This window comes from Pseudophryne corroboree, chromosome 9 (assembly GCF_028390025.1).
Source record: "Pseudophryne corroboree isolate aPseCor3 chromosome 9, aPseCor3.hap2, whole genome shotgun sequence".
Taxonomy (NCBI): Eukaryota; Metazoa; Chordata; class Amphibia; order Anura; family Myobatrachidae; genus Pseudophryne; species Pseudophryne corroboree.
The window spans coordinates 341,000,555-341,026,461 of record NC_086452.1 but is presented as its reverse complement, the minus strand read 5'-3'; the positions used below and the strand labels follow the sequence as shown (position 1 = coordinate 341,026,461).

At 45.1% G+C, this 25,907-nt stretch overlaps 1 protein-coding gene across 2 annotated transcripts in view; it reads left to right on the top strand.

Annotated features, from left to right (window-relative positions):
* The window catches only part of GLT8D1 (glycosyltransferase 8 domain containing 1), a 73,660-nt gene extending 61,634 nt beyond the window's left edge, over window positions 1–12,026 (top strand). For both annotated transcript variants that reach the window (XM_063940613.1, XM_063940611.1), the window contains exons 8-10: window positions 7,120–7,286; window positions 9,108–9,220; window positions 10,514–12,026. In XM_063940613.1, the coding sequence (XP_063796683.1) occupies window positions 7,120–7,286; window positions 9,108–9,220; window positions 10,514–10,704 (471 nt within the window). In that variant the 3' untranslated portion in view covers window positions 10,705–12,026. The remainder of the gene's footprint in view (window positions 1–7,119; window positions 7,287–9,107; window positions 9,221–10,513) is intronic.
* The last annotated feature ends 13,881 nt before the right edge of the window (window positions 12,027–25,907 follow it).

The following is a 25,907-nucleotide window of genomic DNA, read 5'->3' as shown; positions in this document are numbered from 1 at the left end:
ATGTGAATTTCGGGTCATACTGTGTTGGGTAATGTGAATTTTGGCTCATACTGTGTGGCGCAATATACATTTCTGCTCATACTGTGTGGCATAATGTGAATTTCGGCTCATACTGTGTGGCGTAATGTGAATTTCGGATCATACTGTGTGGCGTAATGTGAATTTTGACTCATACTGTGGTGTAATGTGAATTTTGGCTCATACTGTGTGGCATAATGTGAATTTAGGCTCATACTGTGTGGCGTAATGTGAATTTCGGATCATACTGTGTTGGGTAATTGAATTTTGGCTCATACTGTGTGGCGCAATATACATTTCTGCTCATACTGTGTGGCATAATGTGAATTTCGGCTCATACTGTGTGGCGTAATGTGAATTTCGGATCATACTGTGTTGGGTAATGTGAATTTTGGCTCATACTGTGTGGCGCAATATACATTTCTGCTCATACTGTGTGGCATAATGTAAATATCGGCTCATACTGTGTGACGTAATGTGAATTTCGGGTCATACTGTGTTGGGTAATGTGAATTTTGGCTCACACTGTGTGGCGCAATATACATTTCTGCTCATACTGTGTGGCGTAATGTGAATAAGGGGCGCTACTGTCAGTAGCTGGTGATCATGGGGTCATGTGACAAATGCTGGTGTCCTGCGGAGGAGGAGGAGTCTGATGGCATATAAAGAGGCAGCTATGGCTCTGATGGCACATGTGTACATTTTAAACTTTAGTTGTGTTATATTAAAACTCAAATGTTTTGTCCCCTAAATCTCCATACTTTTCAGAGTGGCCTACCCAAAATAGGCTGTAGGTGCTGGAGGGTGCAAGGGGTATGGGGGGTGGGTAGGGGTAATGCATATGCACCTAGGCCCACCACTCTCTAGTTCCACCACTGGGTCAGGGATAGGTTGGGGAAGTGTAAGTAGCGATAGGGTGCAGCAGCAGCTAGGACTCAGGGTTATGCAGTACCGGCCGGTGGTCGCACCATTATGTTGTCATTTTATTTCTCTCGGGTGTATTATATCTACTTCATTATTAGGAACCTGGGAGAAATTATATTAAGCCATGTGATTTTACTGAGAGAATGTAAAATAGTGCAAGACATGTACCTGGGCGGTGCTAAACACGGCCAAAAGGTGATGCTAGACACGCCCCTCCTGCAGTGCACCCCCTAATAAATTAGCTGTGCACGCCTATGGAAAGGAGCTACAGCCGCGTCTAGCACTGCAGCCGTGCCTATTCACCACCTGCTCCTGGTAAGTGGAAGTTGGGCAGCTTTCGATTGCAAAACGGTGGTGGGGGGGTAGGGGGGGTTGGTGTTTGGGTGTTGGGAATAGTGAGCACCTGCTGAATGTTTTCACACTAGACCACCAGGTACAACAGAGTTATTGGAAAATCTAAATTAACTGTACCGATTTTAAAAAGCTATGTAATAGCAATCAGTATCAATGTGAATAAGTATTTAATGAATAAAGGTAGGAGGGTGAGTTTGGTTGCAGGTAGGAGGTGTTTGGGCTGTACCTGGCATAATGTGTTTAAGCAGCTCTACCTGGCATTACATGTATAAGGTGCTCTACTGTAGCATAATGTGTATAAGGGGCTTTGCTGTGGTGTAATGTGTATAAGCGGTTCTTCTGTGTGGTGTGACGTGTATAAGGGGCTTTACTGTGTGATATACTGTGTATAAGGATACTACTGTGCGTTATACTGTGACTAACTGATACCACTGTGTGTTGTAATGTGACTAACGGACGATACTGTGCACTGAAAAGTGATTAATGTATGCTATTGTGCACTGTAATGTGACTAACGGATGCTACTGTGCAGTATAATGTGACTAACGGATGCTACTGTGCAGTGTAATGTGACTAATGGACGCTACTGTGCACTGAAAAGTGATTAACGGATGCTACTGTGCACTATAATGTGACTAAAAAATGCTACTGTGCACTGCAATGTGACTAATGGACGCTACTGTGCAGTATAATGTGACTAACAGACGCTACTGTGCAGTGTAATGTGACTAACGGACGCTACTGTGCACTGAAAAGTGATTAATGGATGCTACTGTGCAGTATAATGTGACTAACGGATGCTACTGTGCAGTGTAATGTGACTAACGGACGCCACTGTGCGGTGTAATGTGACTAACGGATGCTGCTGTGTGGTGTAGTGTGTTTAATGGATGCTACTGTGCGGTGTAATGTGACTAACAGGCACTACTGTGCGGTGTAATGTGAGTAATGGACATAGAGTTCCGTACAGGTTCAAGTGACCTGTCTAAGGTGGCCAGAAGTTAGGGGCGCCAAACTGAGATTTTATCTTGCCCCCCCCCAACCAAAAAAACGTTCTGACACCCCTGTTTCAGGATAATCCCATTCCGTGTAATCAGGATTGCACTGTTTTAGCGCAGATGCCAGCAAGGGAGCCGGAATGGTTATCCTCTATTAAAACTATGATTTCCCAGATTTCTACTAGGGTTGCACAGAGTGAATCTGCAACTCCGGTTTTACAGAACTCTATGGCAGTTTGGCCCGGTTTTGTTAGCTCAGGACCCCCTACTGTATGTTCCCACAAACGTGCTCTTGCCCAGATTATGCAATATGACATGGATACCGATTCTGACACGCCAGACTGTGACGGGTATGTGCTGCGGGGGGCGGCATCTCTTGCAAAAGGGGTGCAGTCGATGATAGTGGCTATTAGAGATGTCTTGAATATTGCTGATACAACACCTGAACAGGTTGAGGAGGCTTACTTCACTGGCAATAGGAAAGCCTCGCTAACCTTCCCTGCGTCTAAAGAATTAAATTCTATATTTAAAAAAGCATGGGAACCCCCCCCATAAAAAAAAATAATTCCTGATCCCTAGGAGGTTTTGGATGCTTTCTCCTTCCCTGAGGAGGATAGGAAAAAATGGGAAAACCCACCCAGAGTTGCCGTGTCTGTATCCGGACTCTCAAACATGGTGGTTTTACCTGTTCCAGGATCTACCGCCTTAAAAGAGCTGGCTGATCACAAAATCGACACTACGCTCAAATCCATATACATGGCTTCAGGGGCGATACTACATCCTATTATTGCATGTGCATGGATTTCCAAAGCTATAGTAAAGTGGTCAGGCACGTTACTTGAGGATTTGGATACAATGGATAAAAGTGATGTTGAATTGTTTTTATGTAACATTCAGGATTCTGCAGGATTTATGGTGGAATCCATGAAAGACCTGGGTTCCATGGCTGCAGGGATATCTTCCATGTCTGTCTCAGCTCGTAGGGGACTTTCGCTGCGCCAGTGGTCTGCCGACGCAGAATCCAGGAGAGGTGTGGAAACCCTACCCTACACAGGTCAGGCTCTCTTTGGGGAAGCGTACAATGCGTGGATTTCCACGGCTACAGCGGGTAAGTTTCCTTTTCTTCCCTCAGCTGCACCTGCTACGAAGAAACACTTTTCTTCAGCTGCATCTCAGTCCTTTCGGACTGCCAAAGCACATTCTTTAGAGGAGGTCAGCCAAAATCCAAGAAACCTGCTGTGGGGTTTCCCAGGAACAGAAACCTACTTCGGGTACGGGTGGACCGTGCAGCCTGGAGGTCGGACCGGTGGGGGCGAGATTCAGGCATTTCAGTCACGTCTGGGGGTCGTCTGGCCTGGATCCCTGGGTGCAAGATATTGTGTCCCAGGGGTATAGGCTAGAATTTCAAGAGCTCTCTCCTCACCGGTTCTTCAAATCAGGCTTGCCAGCTTGGCTGGCAGATGGGACTATCCTACAGGAAGCCATCCTTAAGTTGGTGGAGGCAAAGGTTATCGTACCAGTTCCTCCCCATATGCAAAACAAAGGTTACTATTCGAACCTTTTCGTGGTACCAAAACCGTATGGATCGGTCAGGCCCATTCTGAACTTAAAATCGCTAAACCCCTCACTGAGGGAGTTCAAGTTGAAAATGGAGTCTCTAAGGGCGGTGATATCAGGTCTGGAGGAGTGGGAATTCCTGGTATCCCTGGATATCAAGGATTCGCACTGTTGGACTGCCATTTTCAATTCCAGGCCCCGCCATTCGGCCCCTCCACAGCACCAAGGGTATTCACCAAGGTGATGGCGGAAATGATTGTTCTCCTCCGCAGACAGGGGGTGAACATAATTCCATATCTGGACGATTTGCTAATAAAGGCATAGTCCAAGGAGAAGCAGTCAATAGTTTTCAAGACCCATCTACTCAGGGAACACGGTTGGATCCTGAATCTTCCAAAATCACATTTGGAACCAACCAGGAGGTTGTCCTTTCTGGGAATGATCCTCGACACGGAAGTGCAGAGGGTGTTTTTTTCCAGAGGAAAAAGCGTTGGCGATACAAACAATGGTCCGGGATGTCCTGAAGCAAGCCCGGGTGTCGGTTCATCAATGCATTCGCCTTCTGGGGAAGATGGTGGCCTCTTACGAAGCTCTGTAGTACGGGAGGTTTCATGCTCGGTCCTTCCAACTGGATCTCCTGGACAAGTGGTCGGGATCTAATCTACACATGCACCAGAGAATACGTCTGTCGCCAAAGGCCAAGATTTCACTCCTCTGGTGGCTACAATTGCCTCACCTTCTGGAGGGCTGCAGGTTCGGGATTCAGGACTGGATTCTTCTAACCACAGATGCAAGTCTCCGGGGCTGGGGCGCAGTCACTCAAGGGGAAACCTTCCAAGGAAGGTGGTCAAGTCTGGAAGCTGGCCTGCCGATAAACATTCTGGAACTAAGAGCCTTCTACAACGGTGTTCTCCAAGCGGCCCATCTTCTGAGAAATCGGGCCATTCAAGTACAGTCGGACAATGTAACGACAGTGGCTTACATAAACCGACAGGGCGGAATGAAGAGCAGAGCTGCAATGTCAGAGGTAACAAGAATCATCCTCTGGGCAGAAAAACACGTGCTGGTGCTGTCGGCAATCTTAATTCCGGGAGTTGACAACTGGGAAGCGGACTTCCTCAGCAGACACGATCTCCATCCAGGGGAGTGGGGTCTCCATCCGGAAGTGTTCAAGGAGGTAACAGATCTTTGGGGTGGACCCCAAATGGACATGATGGCCTCTCGTCTCAATAAGAAGCTTTGGCGATATTGTTCCATGTCGAGGGACCCACAAACAGTGGCGGTGGACGCCCTAGTGACTCCGTGGGTATTCCAGTCCGTGTACGGGTTTCCACCACTCCCACTCATTCCAAGAGTGCTAAAGCTCATAAGAAGAACAAGGGTTCAAGCGATCCTCATTGCACCAGACTGGTAAAGAAGGTCTTGGTATGCGGATCTTCTGTATCTACTGCTAGAAGAGCCGAGGCCTCTTCCTCTTCGGGAGGACCTGCTGCAGCAGGGGCCGTTCGCTTATCAAGACTTACCACGGCTACATTTGATGGCATGGAGGTTGAACGCCAGATACTAGCTCGGAAGAGCATTCCGAACAAGGTTATTCTTACCCTGATACAGGCTAGGAAAGGAGTAACGTGTAAACATTACCATCGTATTTGGAAAAAATATGTATCTTGGTGCGAGTCCAAGAGGTTTCCTACGGTGGAGTTTCAACTGGGTCGTTTTCTCCTCTTCCTGCAAGCAGGTGTGGATATAGGCCTGAGGTTAGGATCCGTAAAGGTCCAAATTTCGGCCCTATCCATTTTCTACCAGAACAGTTGGCTGCCCTCCCTAAGGTTCAGATTTTTTGAAGGGAGTTCTGCACATCCAACCTCCCTTTGTACCGCCTACGGCACCCTGGGATCTTAACGTGGTGTTGCAGTTTCTCCAGTCTGACTGGTTTGAGCCTCTACAGGAGGTTGAGGTCAAGTTTCTCACGTGGAAGGCTGTCACTTTGTTGGCCTTACCTTCTGCTTGACGTGTGTCGGAGTTGGGTGCTTTGTCATGTAAAAGCCTATACTTGATCTTCCATGAAGATAGAGCTGAGCTTCGGACACGTCAGCAGTTTCTTCCGAAGGTTGTGTCGGCATTTCATATCAACCAACCTATTGTGGTGCCAGTTGCGACTGACTCCTCAATTTATTCAAAGTCCTTAGAATGTTGTAAGGGCTCTAAAAATCTATGTGAGGAGGACTGCTCGTCACAGAAAATTGTCCTCTCTGTTTGTCCTGTATGATCCCAAGAAAATTGGGTGTCCTGCTTCTAAGCAGACGATCTCTCGCTGGATCAGGTTCACTATCCAGCATGCGCATTCTACGACAGGCTTGCCGTGTCCTACGTCTGTTAAGGCCTACTCTACTCGTAAGGTGGGTTCTTCCTGTGCGGCTGCCCGGGGTGCCTCGGCTTTACAACTCTGCCGAGCGGCTACTTGGTCGGGGTCGAACGCGTTCGCAAAGTTCTACAAGTTCGATACTTTGGCCTCTGAGGACGTTAAGTTTGGTCAATCAGTTCTGCAGGAGTCTCCGCGCGCTCTCTCCCGTTCTGGGAGCTTTGGTACATCCCCATGGTTCTAATGTGGACCCCAGCATCCTCTAGGACGTAAGAGAAAATAGGATTTTAATTACCTACTGGTAAATCCTTTTCTCGTAGTCCGTAGATAATGGATGGGGAACCTTTGGCCCTCCAGCTGTTGCTAAACTACACATACCAGCATGCCCTGCAACAGTTTTGCAATTCGGCCATGCTAAAACTGTTGCAGAGCATGCTGGGATGTGTAGTTAAACAACAGCTGGAGGGCCGAAGGTTCCCCATCCCTGCTGTAGATAATGCTGGGCACCCGCCTAGCGCTTCGTTTTCCTGCAGTGGTTTTCTGGTTCAGTACAGCTTTGTTTTTAGTTAAGTGCATTGTTACTTGGTAAGTACTGTTTCAGCGGTTGCTGAGTTTCCAAGCTTGTTAGCTTGGTTTGCCTTCTGTGTGTGAGCGGGTATGAATCTCGCCACTATCTGTGTTCAATCCTTCTCTCAAAGATGTCCGTCTCCTCGGGCACAGTTTCTAGACTGAGTCTGGTGGGAGGGGCATAGAGGGAGGAGCCAGCCCACACTCTCAAACTCTTAAAGTGCCAATAGCTCCTAGTGGACCCGTCTATACCCCATAATACTAATGTGGACCCCAGCATCCTCTACGGACTACGAGAAAAGGATTTACCGGTAGGTAATTAAAATCCTATTTTTTCAGTATAATTACATTGGATATTTTGACTACAAGAAGGAGACCATCCGGAAGCTGGGCATGAAAGCAAACACCTGCTCGTTTAATCCTGGAGTCTTTGTAGCGAATCTTACTGAGTGGAAGAGGCAGAACATTACCCGGCAGCTTGAGAAATGGATGGAACTGGATATGACGTAAGTTGATTGTCTCAGCATATTGTGTGTGGTCATCTCTTGATTTCAACATATAGTCAACACATCGTAATCCATTAGTGGTGGTCACCAGCTTCTTGTCCATAAATGTTAACATATTTAAGATCTCAAGGCCTTTTGCTATGGCTCTTGCAGTGAGATACATGAATGTACTATCCTGTTGTTTTGCCTTCATTTTGTCTTTTCTTTGTTCTGCGTCAATTTTATTCATTGAGATATTGAATTATACAGTAATTGCAAGACACTTTATAAAACTAGCTGTCATCTTCAGGAAGATGATGTTAGCCTTAGTAGTGTGACTGCTTTCAATATTTCATCATTTGTACAGCTGTATGGTAACTGGACATGCTATAGCTGAATAAGGTGAACAGCTGTAGGGTAACCGGATGTGTACACAGCTATAGCCGAGTAAGACACAGAGAGAAGGTGGCCAGCTGTAGGGTAACAAAACGTGTACACAGCTATAGCCGAATAAGACACAGAGAGAAGGTGGCCAGCTGTAGGGTAACAGGGCGTGTACACAGCTATAGCCGAATAAGACACAGGGAGAAGGTGGCCAGCTGTAGAGTAACAGGACGTGTACACAGCTTTAGCTGAATAAGACACAGAGAGAAGGTGGCCAGCTGTAGGGTAACATGACGTGTACACAGCTATAGCCGAATTAGACACAGGGAGAAGGTGGCCAGCTGTAGAGTAACAGGACGTGTACACAGCTATAGCTGAATAAGACAGAGAGAAGGTGACCAGCTGTAGGGTAAAAGAACGTGTACACAGCTATAGCCGAATAAGACACAGAGAGAAAGTGTCCAGCTGTAGGGTAACAGGACGTGTACACAGCTATAGCTGAATAAGACACAGAGAGAAGGTGGCCAGCTGTAGGGTAACAGGACGTGTACACAGCTATAGCCGAATAAGACACAGAGAGAAGGTGACCAGCTGTAGGGTAACAGGACGTGTACACAGCTATAGCCGAATAAGACACAGAGAGAAGGTGGCCAGCTGTAGGGTAACAGGACGTGTACACAGCTATAGCTGAATAAGACACAGAGAGAAGGTGGCCAGCTGTAGGGTAACAGGATGTGTACAAAGCTTTAGCTGAATAAGACACAGAGAGAAGGTGGCCAGCTGTAGAGTAACAGGACGTGTACACAGCTATAGCCGAATAAGACACAGAGAAGGTGGCCAGCTGTAGGGTCACAGGACGTGTACACAGCTATAGCCGAATAAGACACAGAGAGGTGACCAGCTGTAGGGTAACAGGTCGTGTACACAGCTTTAGCCGAATAAGACACAGAAAGAAGGTGACCAGCTGTAGAGTAACAGGACGTGTACACAGCTATAGCTGAATAAGACACAGAGAGAAGGTGACCAGCTGTAGAGTAACAGGACGTGTACACAGCTTTAGCTGAATAAGACACAAAAGAGAAGGTGACCAGCTGTAGAGTAACAGGACAGGTACACAGCTTTAGCCGAATAAGCTAAGTGTGCAGCTGTAAAACACTGAGATTATTACTGTAACTGCAGATCAGTAGCACTTGAGTAATATAGTCGATGTATACAGCTGTGGATTAATAAATTAATAAACACAACATTGAATCTGTGCCACTATAATTCAGTGGGACTGTGAGTACAGCTGTAGTTCAGCAAGACCAGGTGCAATTGTGTGGGGGTCATGCGTGTTCATAACCCAGTACCAGTATGGAAGGCCATAAAATGTATGCTTTTATAGGTAACTATTTCTGGTACGTCTGATTCTGAGCTGGTTGTACAATAAGATGTTACCATGAGTGTCTCTACTTTCAGGGAAGAACTATATAGTAAAACCCTAGCTGGCAGCATCACAGCGCCACCACTTCTCATTGTCTTCTACAAGTTGCACTCTAGTATTGACCCTATGTGGCACGTCAGGCATTTAGGTAAGTACTACTTGCTGATCACTAAATGGAAATCTGTGAGGAACACTGTTTATTGATAGTGGCTGATGTGAAACATATTTTTAAAGGAAGTTAAAATTATATTTCTGGTAATGGTTAAATGGAAAGGTAAGTGTATTATTTGTAGGTGATGGGTGTTCTTCAAGGTAGATTAGTACATATTGGCAGATACTTTTCTGCTGTGTGTGATCATCCACTGCTGTACTCCTATTCCACCATAGCTTATGTAGACTGTGTCTGGACAGTAAGCAGAAGCCATTATGGTGGCAGTAAGCTTAGTCACACAATGGGTAATCAAATGTATTATACTACTACATCCAGAGATCTAGGGGGGAAAATTATCTAAGCGGCAGGTGTGAAGTCATGTCGAAGCTGCCGCATATTAACTTTAGGTACTATTGACAAAAGTCAGTATTTACTAAAGGTCATTTTGACATTCTAAATAGAGCCTTTCGTCTATCTCCGGCGGCCTGGATCACACCACAGTCCCACACTTGTTTACAAGACTGCACAGATTTCTAAGATCTGAGCAGGCTTATATAGTGTTAAAAAATTAAATAGACAGATGCTAGATTTAGCACAGCTTTACCAAATCTGGACAGATTAAGATGTCTGACGACTCGGTGTATCTCAGTGTCACAGGCTTCTAATGAATTATTAGGACACATTCTCAAGATTATTGGGTCTGCCCAAACCATAGTCGCCTCCATAGTGAGTACAACACGGCTCTGGGCCCTGAAAATCTACCTCATCTGTCTTTATTGTAATCTGCCACCATTGCCAGTAAGATACTGTAGTATTCAGTTTTATATAGTCCATTCATTTTGCAAACATCCTTGGACTATGCATTTTTAACAGTACTAATAAATTTTCTGTCATGTAGTCACATTGGGGAAGTTCCCCAGCCCGTACCTAATACACTTCCAAAAATAAACTGTAATGTACTACAAAGACCAGTGGTTCCCAACTATTTTGAATCACAGTGACCTAGAGTACCAGCGGAAGTATATTATGATGGGCAGCCACCAGCACTGGTTTTACCTATCACACTGACCATAAATAATTTGGTCCTGGGCCACCAACCCATGGCACCCCTACAAATGCCCGCTGCACCAAGTTTGGGAACCACTAGACTATACCAAGCTCTAGGAATTTTTAAAAACATGTAGAAAGTTACCATTTGCAGGTAATCTTAGTATGGCTATTCTTTCCAATGCAGGATGTCTATTTTTACTTAAAACTATTTGTTAATGACACAATTTAACTCTGTTAAAGGTTCTAGTACTGGGAAGCGTTATTCTCTTCAGTTCGTGAACTCTGCTAGACTTCTCCATTGGAATGGACATTTTAAACCATGGGGACGAACGGCCTCCTACTCTGAGGTTTGGGAGAAGTGGTACGTTCCTGACCCTACTGGGAAATTTTCAATCATCAGGAGACACTCAGAGAATGATGGAGCTGAGTGAGGGATGATCACCAATCTGGGAACATCATGAACTCATAGGACTGTGTTTGGAGCATTGAAGAGCAGTATTTTCTCAGGAATTCACAGCTAAAAGCTTTTTTTTATGTGTTTGATTTGTCTCATTAGAAAAACTCACTACCGTGTACTACTGTTACTTCCAATCATTTCTGAATGCCTACATATTTTAAAAATAACAATGTCAAACTGGGCAGAGCACAATGTAGTACTATCGTTAGGGTCAAGCTCATACATATAGGATAACTTAAGGCACAACCTTATTATAAATAGCCTTGGAAAATTGTGAAATCCTCTCTCTGGGACCCCGACATCTATATGGTATTCTCCCCAGCTGCACCCAGTTTACTGCACAGCATGGAGAATTGTGATTCTGTATGGGTATGAAGTTGGGATGCTCTCAGCTCCATATTCTACAAGCCATACAAACTGGAGAATACTGCTAGCTAAATGAGTACCTTGCTGATGGTATATACGTCGGGGACAGAGACCTGCTAGATGAAGGTGGTGGGATTTTTGTATATATAAGGTTGCTTAGTGTGTTTTAACCTTTTGTTTGTGTGTGTGTGTTACTACTTATTTATACCCAAATGTATAATGCTGTCATTTAGATTCCTATGGATCAGCAGCAAAGACATCTTCACAAGGTCTTCATTTGTCACTAAAGTGATACATTTCTGTATTTTTTGCTCATAGGACACCATGGGGGATATTCAATTGTTTGAAAAGTCAGTTGGGTGTCTGTGTTTTCCTATCTAATAGACAGGGAAAAAACAGACACCCAACCGACTTTTCAAACAATTGAATATCCCCCTTCGAATTCTGTTGTCTTATTCAGAACTACCTGGTAATCCCACGCTGACCGCATGCACAGCACGTAAAGTCCAAAGCGTGTGAACTCTGCATGTATCATTTCCATTGTGTGGAGTTGTGAATGTGGCAGGTGAGGACACCTGTAATTTCATTGTGTGGATTGTGCATGATATTACATCCTATATAAACCGGGAGACTTAAACATGCTCTAGAAAATGCTTATGAACAGCTACTTGGCTTATGTATATGCTTAGTAAAATGGAAAACAAGTATTAGTGATGCTGTTATAAGCTATTTATGGACAGTTCTATAAAAGTCGGTTACTATAACACTACTAGAATGAGTAATGCAATTCTGAAACCATGTTTTTTACCTACTTTACTTACTCATGTAAAACTATGTTGTTCACTGTACTGTTCTTTAAACCACTGTTTATTTCAATTTGTTTCAGTTTGTTGTACACAGAATATTACAGTATGTCAAGGAGTTATTTAATGCCATGTTTGTTCTCTCTTGCTCTGTTAAAAGAAATCTGGGAAGAAATGTTTGTGTGATCGAAAAATGTGCCTCCATGAGGTTAAACAAATGGAAATACATTTATAAGCAAAGTTGGTCATCCTGGTATAGTCCATTGAGGGTAGTGATTGGCCTTTCATCTACATTAGTTCCAGCAATGAACCATGTGCAGCATTTGACTGCCGTGCAACATTTTTCTGGCCTCCTTGCACCGATTGCCATATAAAATGGACATCTGCGGTGCTGCTCTCTTGCTGTGAGCTAAGCACTTATAGGGGCGAATGTAATAGGGTGTGAGAATCAGGAAGTGAGAGATTTTGTAAGAGTTCTACTGTTTGTTTTTAAAGTGGAAATCATTAACATGGAAAAATCAACCTGGTTTTGCCCTGTAAATGATTGGCACTATTAAAAAGAAAAAAAAGAGAACTGTCACAAAATCTCATACCCTATTACATTACCACCCACCCAGTGTTGATTGACATTGGAGGTGATTCAGACCTGATCGCTGGGCTGCTAATTTTGTTGTCCTGCGTTCAGATAGTCGCTGCCTCCAAGGGGGAGTGTAAATTCACTGTGCAGGTGTGCGATTGCATGTGTATGCTGAGCTGCAAAAATCCAGTGTGTGCAGTCTGTTCGCAGCCCAGGACTTACTCCTACAGTGCAATGAGAACAGGCTGATCGGGGCCGGAGCTGACGTCAGATACCCTCCCTGAAAATGCTTTAACCTGCGGTTTTCACTCTCAATAAACGGTCAGTTACCACCCACAAACGGCCTCTTCCTGTCAATCACCATGCGAACGCCCGTGCGATCGGATTTTTTGCATTATCCGGTCACTGACCGGCGATGCCCCTTGTTGTTGTCCGACGCGCGTGCCCATTGCGCTGCATACGCAGGCGCAGTTAGTACCTGATTGCCCACTTTGCGGAAACGTACAGCAGCAATCAGATCTGAACCACCCCCATTGTTTGTTCCATCTCACTTCTTCTTACTGGATGATCTGGTATCATTTAGTACTATGAGCTACTGTACACTATGGGGGTTATTTAATTAGCGCCGATAATTTCTGAGCTATTGCATTCACTTCCCTGCGTATTCAATTGCAGGGTTTTTCAACGATTTTTAAGACATTTTCGCCAATGTCTTTTCACTTTTTGGGGGGGGGGGGGGAAGCATTGGCAAAAAATGCCTCAAGATCTGCAAAAATAGCCTGCATTTTCCCTGGCGCATGTGCAAAAACACATGGATTTGCTGAGGCAAAAAACTGCCCTGCTATTGAATAGGACGAATCCCCATTTGCCCTAAAAAAGAAAATGGCCCTAATTGAATACCCCCCTATGTAGTGTACAGAGATGTTCCTACTCCTGAATGACCCTAAAACTTTTGTCAATGAGGAGGCACCAGGAGGATGTTCAACGTGCCACAAGGTAAACCACTCGGGGGTCCAGCAATTGGTGAAATTGTAAGGGATTAATCAATATGGGCAGAAATTGGGGATAGACGATATCTCAATTTTAATATATTGCTATCTCTGTCTAATTTATACAGTATTGGCAATGGTTTGTTTCACTGTATACTGTATGGCTGGTAGTTGGGATGGGGATAGCTCTGAAATATTTGCTTAGCAATAAAGGAGAAGGGTACCTTCTGCCCACAAATTTGAAGAAGATTCTCATTCCATGCAGTACCTATGTACTGAGGCTAGGAAAATGAGTCATCCTCCTTTTATGTACAGATGAGGAGCCTTATTCATAGGGGTGTATTCAATGCTTGTCGGATCCTTTCCGACGGAAAGTATCCGACAATGCCGTATTCAATGAACGACCAAATCCGACAGGATTTAGCCGTTCCCAACAATGCCGGCAGTTCAGACTGCAATTGAATACACCCTATAGTTAGCATTTGTTGTATAGAAGCATTGCAGTCTATTGATAGGTAGAATAATGATAACCAGGCTAACATTGGTGTATAGCCACACCCACTTTTGCCATTTTTACAAAATTGTGCAACAATACAGTAATACTCCTAAAACACGTAGTATCTTAAATATTAGGTAATACAATTTAAACCATTCTGTATTTTCTAATACCTTCAAAATGCCGTAATTTGTGTGCCAAAGTCCAATCAGGATGTTGACATTTAATGAAAGCTCGTTACTGAAGCAACAAAATGTTTTCTATGTATAGGGAAGACATACATTCTATTTACTATGATGAGTTTCCTGTAAGACAATAGAGATGAGCGCTGTAATAACCTCATACCTCCCAACATGACGCTCTCCAGGAGCAACAGAATGCTCTGCCCCTGGACTTCCCTCTTAATTCATGATTGTTATTACCTGTGCTGAAACACCTTTCTTACCCATTAACCTGTTCAACACAGGTGCAGACAATCATAAATTAAGAAAAAAGTCTAGATGCAGAGCAGTGTCTCTCTCCTGGAGAGAGTCATATTGGGCGGTATGTAACCTGATCTAATTTAGAAAAAATTTCTGGGACATTCAAAGTTATAACGAGATTTATGGTAAGATCTTACCGTTGTTAAATCTCTTTCGGCGAGGTACACTGGGCTCCACAGGGAATGACATTGGGGTGTAGCGTAGGATCTTGATCCGAGGCAACAACAGGCTAAAAGCTTTGACTGTTCCCAGAATGCATAGCGCTGCCTCCTCTATAACCCCGCCTCCATGCACAGGAGCTCAGTTTTTGTTAACCAATCCAATGCAGTAGCAGGCAAAAGAGATGACAACTGTTAGTAGCCACATACACCACACTCTCACGTCAGGAGAAAGTGTCAACGGCTAATGTCATACCAACCCAAAGAAGCTAAGTGCATCAGGGTGGGCGCCCTGTGGAGCCCAGTGTACCTCGCAGAAAGAGATTTAACAACGGTAAGTTATTAACATAAATCTTGTTTTTTGCTGTGGGGAACACTGGGCTCCACAGGGAATGACAATGAGGATGTCCTAAAGCAGTTCCTTATGGGAGGGGATGCACTGTAGCGGGCACAAGAACCCGGCATTCAAAGGAAGCATCCTGGGAGGTGGAAGTATCGAAGGCATAGAACCTAATGAACGTGTTCACTGAGGACCACGAAGCCGCCTTGCACAATTGTTCAAGGGTCGCACCACGGCGGGCCACCCAAGAAGGTCCAACCTACCGAGTAGAATGGGCCTTTATGGTAGCAGGAGCTGGAAGGCCAGCCTGTACATAAGCATGTGCAATCACCATTTTAATCCATCTGGCCAGGGTCTGCTTGTGAGCAGGCCAGCCACAGTTGTGAAAACCAAACAGAACAAAGAGAGAATCTGACTTCCTGAGTGAGGCAGTTCTCTTCACGTAGATACGGAGAGCCCGTACCACATCCAAAGACCGCTCTTTGGAAGACAATTCAGGAGAGGCAAAGGCTGGAACCACAATCTCCTGATTAAGGTGGAAAGAAGACACCACCTTAGGTAAATACCCGGGACGTGTTCTAAGAACCGCCCGATCACGGTGAAAAATCAGATATGGTGACCTACAAGACAAGGCACCCAAATCCGACACCCGCCTAGCAGAAGCAATAGCCAGCAGAAACAATACCTTAAGAGAAAGCCACTTACGGTCTGCAGATTCAAGAGGCTCAAACGGAGACCCTTACAACGCCTCCAAAACTACGACAAGTCCCAAGGGGCCACAGGCGGGACGTAGGGAGGTTGAATCTGCAACACACCCTGAGTGAATGTACAGTTGTGCTCATACGTTTACATATCCTAGCAGAATTTGTGATTTTCTGGCCATTGGTTGCTCCTTATTCTGTCATAATTAACACATGCAACAATGTTATTACTAGCCAGTGGCAAGGGCTAGACAGTATAATGAGCATGATTGTTAGTTTGTGGCCGCACGTCGAGTCAATAGTAATGCTAAAACAAAAATCCTTACTTTACTCACGTGATCTAAGTTCAGAGATACATTAATACAATACGGTTAACATGAGAGACGGTAGATTAACTAGTCATTTCGAAGAAACTATTTGTTTTATTTTGTGTGTAATTGTTTTGTCTTGTTAGTCATTAAAAATATTAAAAGTTAAGTTTTAAAGATAAAAATTTTCATAAGAGTGCCCCACACAATAGAGTTGTCCTTTCCTCTCTTTCAATTTCGGGTCAGTATAAACTCCGTCCTCATCAGACGAGGTGTCTGGGACGTTGGTGGATTGTGAGGAAGTAATGGCCCGCTTAGAGGACCCCTTGGTCTTAGGAGGGCGAGGGTTAGACTTCTGAGTAGTCAGTGATTGGTTCAATTGCTGTAACTGAGCAGACAGTTGATCTGCCCATGGCAGGTTAACCGCAGGGACCATAAGCAGTTGTACCGGCACAGGAGGTCCCATATGGGGCGTTAGTATAGTTACCAGCGTATTCAATAGCGTGGAGAAAGTAGCCCAAGGCGGGTCATTTTGAACCCCCGTTGCTACGATCCCACTGGGGGATAAGGAACCCCCAGAACCTGAACCCTCAGCTGCTATATTTTCCTCAAATGTGTCTACAGCATCACCACCACACAATGTGGGATCAGCCCTAACACCATTGAACTTTGTAGCTGACATATCCGAAAGCTCAATGCAGGGCAACACAGTACAATATCAGCAGCACAATACCTGACCAGCACCCCCTGTGCAGTGTAGCAGCACAAACAGAATTCAAGAGGGATATGGTGACTAAAAATCACAGAGAAAAATACACACAGTATATCTTGCGAAATACCTATATTAAATGATAAACCTGACGCACCTAGCCCCCTCAGGTTATAGAATATAGGGATAGCAATCTGAGTGAGATACACGAAATGGAGGTCACACGGCAGCTATATGCACACACACACAGTCATTGTACAATGCAGAAATTATGACATGCAATAAAACTGCACTGGACTAGCAATACAGAGTAGTACTAAGTATAGCTATATACTCAATAGATATAACAATGCACAGTAAAAACTGGATGTATATCACAGGGTACTTGTACTATATAACCCTGACTAAATGCACTCTTTCTTAACTAACACTGTCAGCAGACATTTAGAATACTTAAGTGTCCAGTAAAATGCACAGCGCTGACATGCAGGTGGCTTTACAGAGGAGGATTTGCCCAAACAGTCCCAGGATCAGCTCAGCTTGACCTAATGGCGCCCAAACGCTGACAGGGAGTGAGGGAGAGAGAGATATGCAGCTCCAGGGTGGGAATATTTACTCTAAATGGCGCCCTGGGGCTGGGGGAGGGGCTACAGGTCAAAGCCTTATCCCCCTGCTGGACTTCACCACCGGGTACAGTGGGCTATATAATAGTTTTTTTTTTATCAAAACGGACCTGTGCCCTTGCCCTGGTGGTCTAGTGGGGATCCCTGTACTGCCACAGTGTCCACACCAGAGCGCGTGGCCCGCCTCCCACCGTCCGCGCGGGGTCGCGATTTCCAGCGGGTCCCTTCTGAGGGACCCACTTACCTCCTCCCTGAGTGTGGCTACGCAATCCTGGAGAGCAGCGGTGGTGTGTGACTAACTTGAGAGAAATCGGAGCCTCTGCTGTAGGTACCCGGCAACCAGGGCGCGGGAGTGTACAGCGCCGCTGGGGGAGGTGATGGAGCTGCAGCAGGAGATGTCTGACTGACATCTAACACAGTGCCTCTGCTACAGCCCTTGAAGTCTTCATTTTTAACTTTAAAAGCTCTTCTCAGGGCTTCTGAAGCAGCCCCCCTGTTGTATGCCTGCACTGCATGGCACCAACTACAAAACTGAGCTCCTGTGCACGGAGGCGGGGTTATAGAGGAGGCAGCACTATGCATTCTGGGAACAGTCAAAGCTTTTAGCCTGTTGGTGCCTCGGATCAAGATCCTAGGCTATACTCCAATGTCATTCCCTGTGGAGCCCAGTGTACCCCACAGCAGAAAATACATTTTTACACCAAGCATGCTCAGTATTCACCGAAATCATAAACTGTGTAAAATCAACCAAATTAATATATTCATTATGTATTCTAAACCTTCTAATTTTATATAAATTAATCGTATCCCTTGTTAAATGAAGTCTATGTTATGGTCCGGAGTAGATACCTGGACTAATTGACGCAGAAGTCTGGGTATGAGACGGATATAGTGGATTGGCTTGACACGTGGAACAACTGTAATGACTCAGGCTTGGTGTAGTGGCTGTTACGAGGGGTACCAGGTGGCGCTAACACGATTACACTTTCCCAGCAGTCTTTTAGCCTCCTGCAATGCTAGGCTTCACCTTTAGCAACTGCCTTTCCAGGGTGAATTAGGTCCACCCCGTACTCAGATGCCCCCAGGACTTATGTATTGGCAAGGCGACTATTGGAGGCTGGGTAAGAGTAAGGTACAAGTGCAGAGAGACGCTCACTGGATACAACCTTGATAAAAACTGCCCAAATCACAAGCTAAGATCAGTAACAGAATGTATGTGAGTACAACAATGCACAGGATGGTGTTAGCAACTAAACACAAACTGTATGTGAATGCAACAATGCACAGGGTGGAATAAGCAAGTATTAACTTTGTGTGAATGCAACAATGCACAAGATGGTCAACAATAATATAATGAGTAAGTGTAAAAAGATTAGAATCTGTGTGGAAGGTTCACACAAAACCTGATTTCAAGGTGAGCTGGATCCGATCAGGAAAACGATCTAGACTGGGTAACCGAACTTCAGGGATACACAGAGCTGACAGGTTCTCACATGTAGCAGGAACTATAACCAGCAGATTGGGAGTGACCAGGAAGGGAATATATACATGGCTGCTCCATCAGCCCCAGGAATCCAGAGAGGAGATGATTAGAGGAAAGGACGTGCTGCTGCACATCAACAGAATAGACTAGTTGGCCAGCAACCGGGAACGCTGCCTGCGTCTAGCGTCCCAGTTGTTAGGTGCTCGGCAGCTCCCAGTCCCCCCTACAGTAGCATTGCTAGGTGCAGGGCGGTACTCGGAAGCACTGTCTACCGGAGGAGGTGCAGCGTCCCGGTCGCTTAGCAACGGCCAGGACCTGCGCCCTTCATGAGCCGTGCCACGTCTGTTAACAGTCTACAGCATTTAAATATGGGGGAAAACACATGGTAAATAGTGACAGACTTGGAGGTACATTAAAAAAAATGAGGAATGTTTTATTTCTCAATTGTAATAAAGTTTAACACATCTGGCATACCTAATTTACCTTTTTTCTGGTGGATATATTTTCTTCTCCTAATTATCCTAAGTCTCCTTTTCCGCCACACCCACTTAATGTTTTTCATTTATACACACACACACACACACACCAAGGGAACCATTCATCATCTGGAAAACTTTTTGATCACCAGGGGGCCAATGCAGAGGTTAACATATGCCAGTTTGCATAGCATATCTTCTGTGAATTTGTACTGTGGATGGCTGTATATATGCAGAACCGCCTGCAGTTTGTACATATCAAATCTTACAACCGGAAAGGTGGATTTGGTGGTGTGAAGGGACATTCTCAATTAGACAAGGTTCAGTTTACACTCACATGTGGCCTGTCTGGACCAGCAAGTTAGCGCATACACAGGAGGAGACATGTCTTTAGCACCAACTACAGGGAAAGTGCAATAAGGTACCAAATACACAAAATTTCAATATATATATATATATATATATATATATATATATATATATATATAGAGAGAGAGAGAGAGAGAGTAATGGTCTGTGGCACCACTGTACTGTGAGTCTTGGAAATGCCCAGACCTACATCAATTATACTCTGACATCTTGTGAGACAGTTTTAAAACCGGCTATACTGCTCATGGCAAGGCAATGTGATTTATCAGAGTTCGAATGGGGCATGATAGTGGCTGCTCAACAGATGGGACATTCCATTTCCTAAATTGTGCAGACATTAAACATTCTTTGATCTACGGTGTCAAGTGTACCAGGAATACCACCCACTGGACAGTACAGTAGCCGACCACAGGTGCTTAATGATTGTGACCTGCAGCATCTTGACAGAATTGTCTGTGGTAACAAGCGACACTGGCTGAAATCACATCCACATTCTATGCAGGAGGTACCAGATGCATATCCAGCAGGTCAGTGCACCATTCTGGAGCTTCCATGGGATATGGGAGCAGAAGAGCCACCAGAGTGCCCCTGTTAACACTACTATACTGGACACAGCGCTTCACCTGGGCTCGTGACATCACTAATTGGACTCCGGAGGACTGGCAACATGTGGCGTGGTCTGATGAGTTAATGTACCAGTTGTTTCAGGCTGAGCATAGGGTTCAGGTGTGGCACAGACCCCATGAGGCCATGGACCCCTGTTGCCAATAAGGCACTTTGCAGGTGGGAGGTGATTCCATAATGGTGTGTTGCTGCATGCACATGGCATGGGCTGGGTCAATCAGTCTGCCTGAAGTAATTGACTGGTTACTGCTATGTTGCATTGCATGATGACCATATTCAGCTTTTTGTGGACTTCATGTACCCCCACGATGGAATAGTGCAGCAGGATAATGCACTGTGTCATTGGTCCCAAGTTGTCAAGAATTAGTTCGAAGAGAGTTCCGATGAATGGTCTGGCTACAACGTTCGCTTGACATGAATCCAATCAAGCATTTTCCTGCACTCACAAATATCAGGGAACGGTGGGAAGCTATCTAGATGGCATGGGCCAACATCTCTCCAGATGTCTCCTATCCACCTTTAGAATCAATGTCACGTCAAGTTGCTGGGCTAGCGGGGGGGGGGGGGGGGGGGGTCATACACGATTCTATCCCATGACTCTTGGCACTTCAGTATACATACAGTTGCAAGAAAAAGTATGTGAACCCTTTGGAATTTCCTGGATTTGTGCATAAATTGGTCATAAAATGTGTTCTGGTCTTCATCTAAGTCACAATAGACAGTCTGCTGAATCTAATACCACACAAACAATTATATGTTCTCATGTTTTTATTGAACACACCATGTAAACATTCACAGTGCAGGGTGGACAAAGTATGTTAACCCCTAATCTAATGACTTCTCCAAGAGCTAATTTGAGTCAGCCAACCTGGAGTCCAATCAATGAGACGAGATTGGAGGTGTTGGTTAAAGCTGCCCTATAAAAAACACACCAGTTTTGAGTTTGCAATTCTCAAGAAGCATTGCCTGATGTGAATCATGCCTCGCAGAAAAGAGCTCTCAGAAGACCTATGATTAAGAATTGTTGACGTCTATAAAGCTGGAAAGGGTTACAAAAGTATCTCTAAAAGCCTTGATGTTCATCAGTCCACGGTAAGACAAATTGTCTATAGATGGAGAAAGTTTAGCACTGTTGCTACTCTCCCTAGGAGTGGGCGTCCTGTACAGATGACTGCAAGATCACAGCGCAGAATGCTCAATGTGGTGAAGAAGAATCCTAGAGTGTCAGCTAAAGACTTACAGAAATCTCTGGCACATGCTAACATCTCCGTTGACGCATCTACCATACGTAAAACACTGAACAAGAATGGAGTTCATGGGAGGATACCACGGAGGAAGCCACTGCTATCCAAAAAAAAACCATTGCTGCACGTTTGAAGTTTGCAAAAGAGCACATGAATATTCCATAGCACTACTCGCAAAATATTCTGTGGACAGATGAAACTTAAGTTGAGTTGTTTGGAAGGAAAACAGCACTACGTGTGGAGAAAAAAGGCACAGCACACCAACATCAAAACCTCATCCCAACTATGAAGTATGGTTGAGGGGGCATCATTGTTTGGGGCTGCTACGCTGCCTCAGGGCCTGGACAGATTGCGATCATCGACGGAAAAATGAATTCCCAAGTTTATCAAGACATTTTGCAGGAGAACTTAAGGCCATCTGTCCACCAATTGAAGCTCAACAGAAGATGGGTGATGCAACAAGACAACAACCCAAAGCCAGGGCTGTAACTAAGGGGGGCGCTAAGGGGGCACGTGCCCCGGGTGCAGGATTTGAGGGGGTGCCAAGGAGTTACTGAGTAGATTTTTTTGTCTTTTTTTTTTTTACCAGCAGTGCTGTGCTGCTCCAGTGAGACAGCAGACAGCTCCCAGGGCAATGTATCTGACCCACATATCTGCCCGCAGCTGGCTCCGATGCTGTGTGGGTGAGCTCCTGTACCTGGAATCTCTCCCATGTTGGCTACTGTCTTGAACTCTCTTCTTTGCCATGCAGTGCTGCGACTAGCATGCGGTGAACCGTACAAGCTATGGAAGCGCACTGTGCACCCAGTTAGCAGTATCAATCTCCACTTTACCTCCCAGATGGGGGGATTTGGTGTAGCTTATAGGGGGGTGTAGTGCAGTGATGTAGTGTACCATATAGGGTATTTAGTGTGGTCATGTATTGCAGTATATAGGGGCATGTAGTGCACTGATGTGGTGTAGCATATAAGGCGATGTAGTGTAGCATATAGGGTATGTAGTGTAGTGATGTAATTCAGCGTGTAGGGCAGGGATGGGGAACCTTCGGCCATCCAGCTGTTGTTGAACTACCCATACCAGCATGCCCTGCAACAGTTTTTGCATGGCCAAATAGCAAAACTGTAGCAAGGCATGCTGGTATGTGTAGTTCAACAACAGCTGGAGGGCCGAAGGTTCCCCATCCCTGGTGTAGGGGATGTAGTATAGTGATGTAGTGTAGTCATGAAGTGTTATGATATAGTGCAATGTATGAGGACACACAGAGGAGCATGTAATTGAACACACTGGCGGGGCATGTGATACATAGGGCATTTGAGGCACATAGGGGAATATTGTCCAGTAGTATCCCCTTTTTTCAACATTTTTGATAATCTGATTATTTTAGTCTGATAGGGTTTGTTTGTTTTTTATGATTTTTTTCTTTGGGGGGGTGGGGGGCAAAACTACTGCCTTGCCCCTGGTGACGAAAATCCTAGTTTCGGCCCTGCCAAAGCACAGAAGTAGATCAACAACAGAATGGCTTCAACAGAAGAAAATACGCCTTCTGGAGTGGCCCAGTCAGAGTCCTGACCTCAACCCGATTGAGATGCTGTGGCATGACCTCAAAAGAGCGATTCACACCAGACAACCCAAGAATATTGCTGAACTCAAACAGTTTTATAAAGAGGAATGGTCCAAAATTCCCCCTGACCATTGTGCAGGTCTGATATGCAACTATAGGAAACGTTTGGTTGAGGTTATTGCTGCGAAAGGAGGGTCAACCAGATTAAACCCAAGGGTCCACATACTTTGTCCACCCTGCACTGTGAATGTTTACATGGTGTGTTCAATAAAAACATGAGAACATATATAATTGTTTGTGTGGTATTAGTTTCAGCAGACTGTGTTTGTCTATTGTTGTGACTTAGATGAAGATCAGAACACATTTTATGACCAATTTATGCACAAATCCAGGAAATTCCAAAGGGTTCACATACTTTTTCTTGCAACTGTATATAGTTAGGTTTATATATTTGGAAACTGACACAATTTTTGTTGTTTTAACTGTTTACCAAAACAGATTAAAATGACAGTTATATGATGAATAAGGTTTTAAAGTGTAGATGATCAGCTTTAATGTGAGGGTATTCACATTCAAAAATAGGATTTTAATTACCTACCGGTAAATCCTTTTCTCGTAGTCCGTAGAGGATACTGGGTTCCACATTAGTACCATGGGGTATAGACGGGTTTACTAGGAGCCATGGCCACTTTAAGAAATCAATAGTGTGGGCTGGCTCCTCCCTCTATGCCCCGCCTACCAGACAGTCTAGAAACTGTGCCCAAGGAGACGGACATACTTCAAGAGACGGATTTAACGGAACAGTTGTGAGATTCGAACCGGCACACACAAACAAGAGGAAAGCCATGCTAACCAAACTTGAACAGGAACAGCAACGGATAAACCAAGAATAATACTTAATCAAGTAACAGTGCAGAAAAACTAAGCACCGGGCGGGCGCCCAGTATCCTCTACGGACTACGAGAAAAGTACTTACCTGTAGGTAATTAAAATCCTATTTTCTCTTACGTCCTAGAGGATACTGGGGTCCACATTAGTACCATGGGAATGTACAAAAGCTCCCAAACCGGATGGGAGAGTGCTGTGGTTCCTGCAGAATTGATTGACCAAACTGAAGGTCCTCAGAGGCCAAAGTATCGAACTTGTAGAACTTAGCAAATGTATTCGATCCTGACCAAGTAGCTGCTCGGTAGCGCTGCAAAGCCGAGACACCCCGGGCAGCCGCCCAGGAAGAACCCACTGACCTAGTAGAGTGGGCCTTACTTTAGGAACCGGCAATCCTGCTGAAGAATAAGCCTGCTAGATAGTAAGCCTGATCCGGCGAGCAATAGACTGCTTTGAAGCAGGATACCCAATTTTCTTGGGATCATAGAGAACAAACAGCGAGTCAGATTTTCTGTGACGAGCTGTCCTCGTCACGTAGATTCTCAAAGCCCTCACAACATCCAGGGACTTTGAGGTAGCAGAGGTGTCAGTAAGCACCGGAACCACAATAGGTTGGTTGATATGAAATGCAGACACCGCCTTAGGAAGAAATTGCTGATGAGTTCTGAGTTCAGCTCTATCCTCATGAAAAACTAAATAGGAGCTTTTGTGAGACAACGCCCCCAGTTCGGACACACGCCTTGCGGAAGCCAAGGCCAACAGTGTAACAGTCTTCCACATAAGAAACTTAATGTCAACCTCATGTAAAGGTTCAAACCAGTCCGATTGCAGAAACTGCAACACCATGTTAAGATCCCAAGGTGCCGTGGGAGTCATAAAGGGCGGTTGGCTGTGAACCTCAGGAAGGGAAGTCAATTGTTTCTGGAACAAAATGGACATGGCCATGGACTTTCAAGGAGCCCAAACGAAGGCCCTCCTCCACACCTGACTGTAGAAAAAGGAGAAAACGTCCCAGTTGAAAGTCCACTGCAGGAAGTTTCCTGTTTTCACACTATGAGACATATATTTTCCAAATACGGTGGTAATGTTTAGATGTTACCCCTTTCCTAGCTTGCATCAGGGTTGGAATAACCTTGTTCGGAATGCCTTTCGGGCTAAAATCTGATGTTCAATTTCCATGCCGTCAAACGTAGCCGCGGTAAGTCTTGATAGACGAACGGCCCCCGTTGCAGAAGATCCTCTTGCAGAGGAGAGGCCACGGGCCAGTAGATCTGCATACCAGGCCTTTCTCTGCCAATCTGGAGCAATGAGAAATGCTTGAACCTTTTCCCTTTTTATTCTCTTGAGAATTCTTGGGATTACTGGAAGAGGTGGAAACATGTAAACCATCTGGTAAACCCATGGAGTCACCAGAGCATCCACCGCCACTGCTTGTGGGTCCCTCAACATGGAAAAATAGCGCTTTAGCTTCTTGTTGAGACGAAAGGCCATCATGTCTATATGTGAATTCCCCACCGACTTGTTAAGGACTCGAACACCTGCAGATGAAGGCCACACTCTCCTGGATGGAGGTCGTGTCTGCTGAGAAAGTCCGCTTCCCAGTTGTCTACTCCCGGAATGAAGATTGCCGATAGCGCCACCGCGTGTGTTTTTCTGCCCAGAGGAGAATTTTTGTTACCTCTGACATTGCAGATCTGCTCTTCGTTCCACCCTGTCGGTTTATGTACGTTACAGCCGTCACATTGTCCGGCTGAACCTGAATGGCTTGATCTTTAAGAAGATGCGATGCCTGTAGAAGGGCGTTGTATATGGCCCTTAGTTCCAGAATGTTGATCGGGAGAATGGCTTCCTGACTTGACCATTTTCCTTGGAACTGTTCCCCCTGAGTGACTGCTCCCCAACCTCTGAGGCTTGCGTCCGTGGTTAGCAGAATCCAATTTTGAATCCCGAACCATCGACACTTGGTCAGTTGAGAAGTCTGGA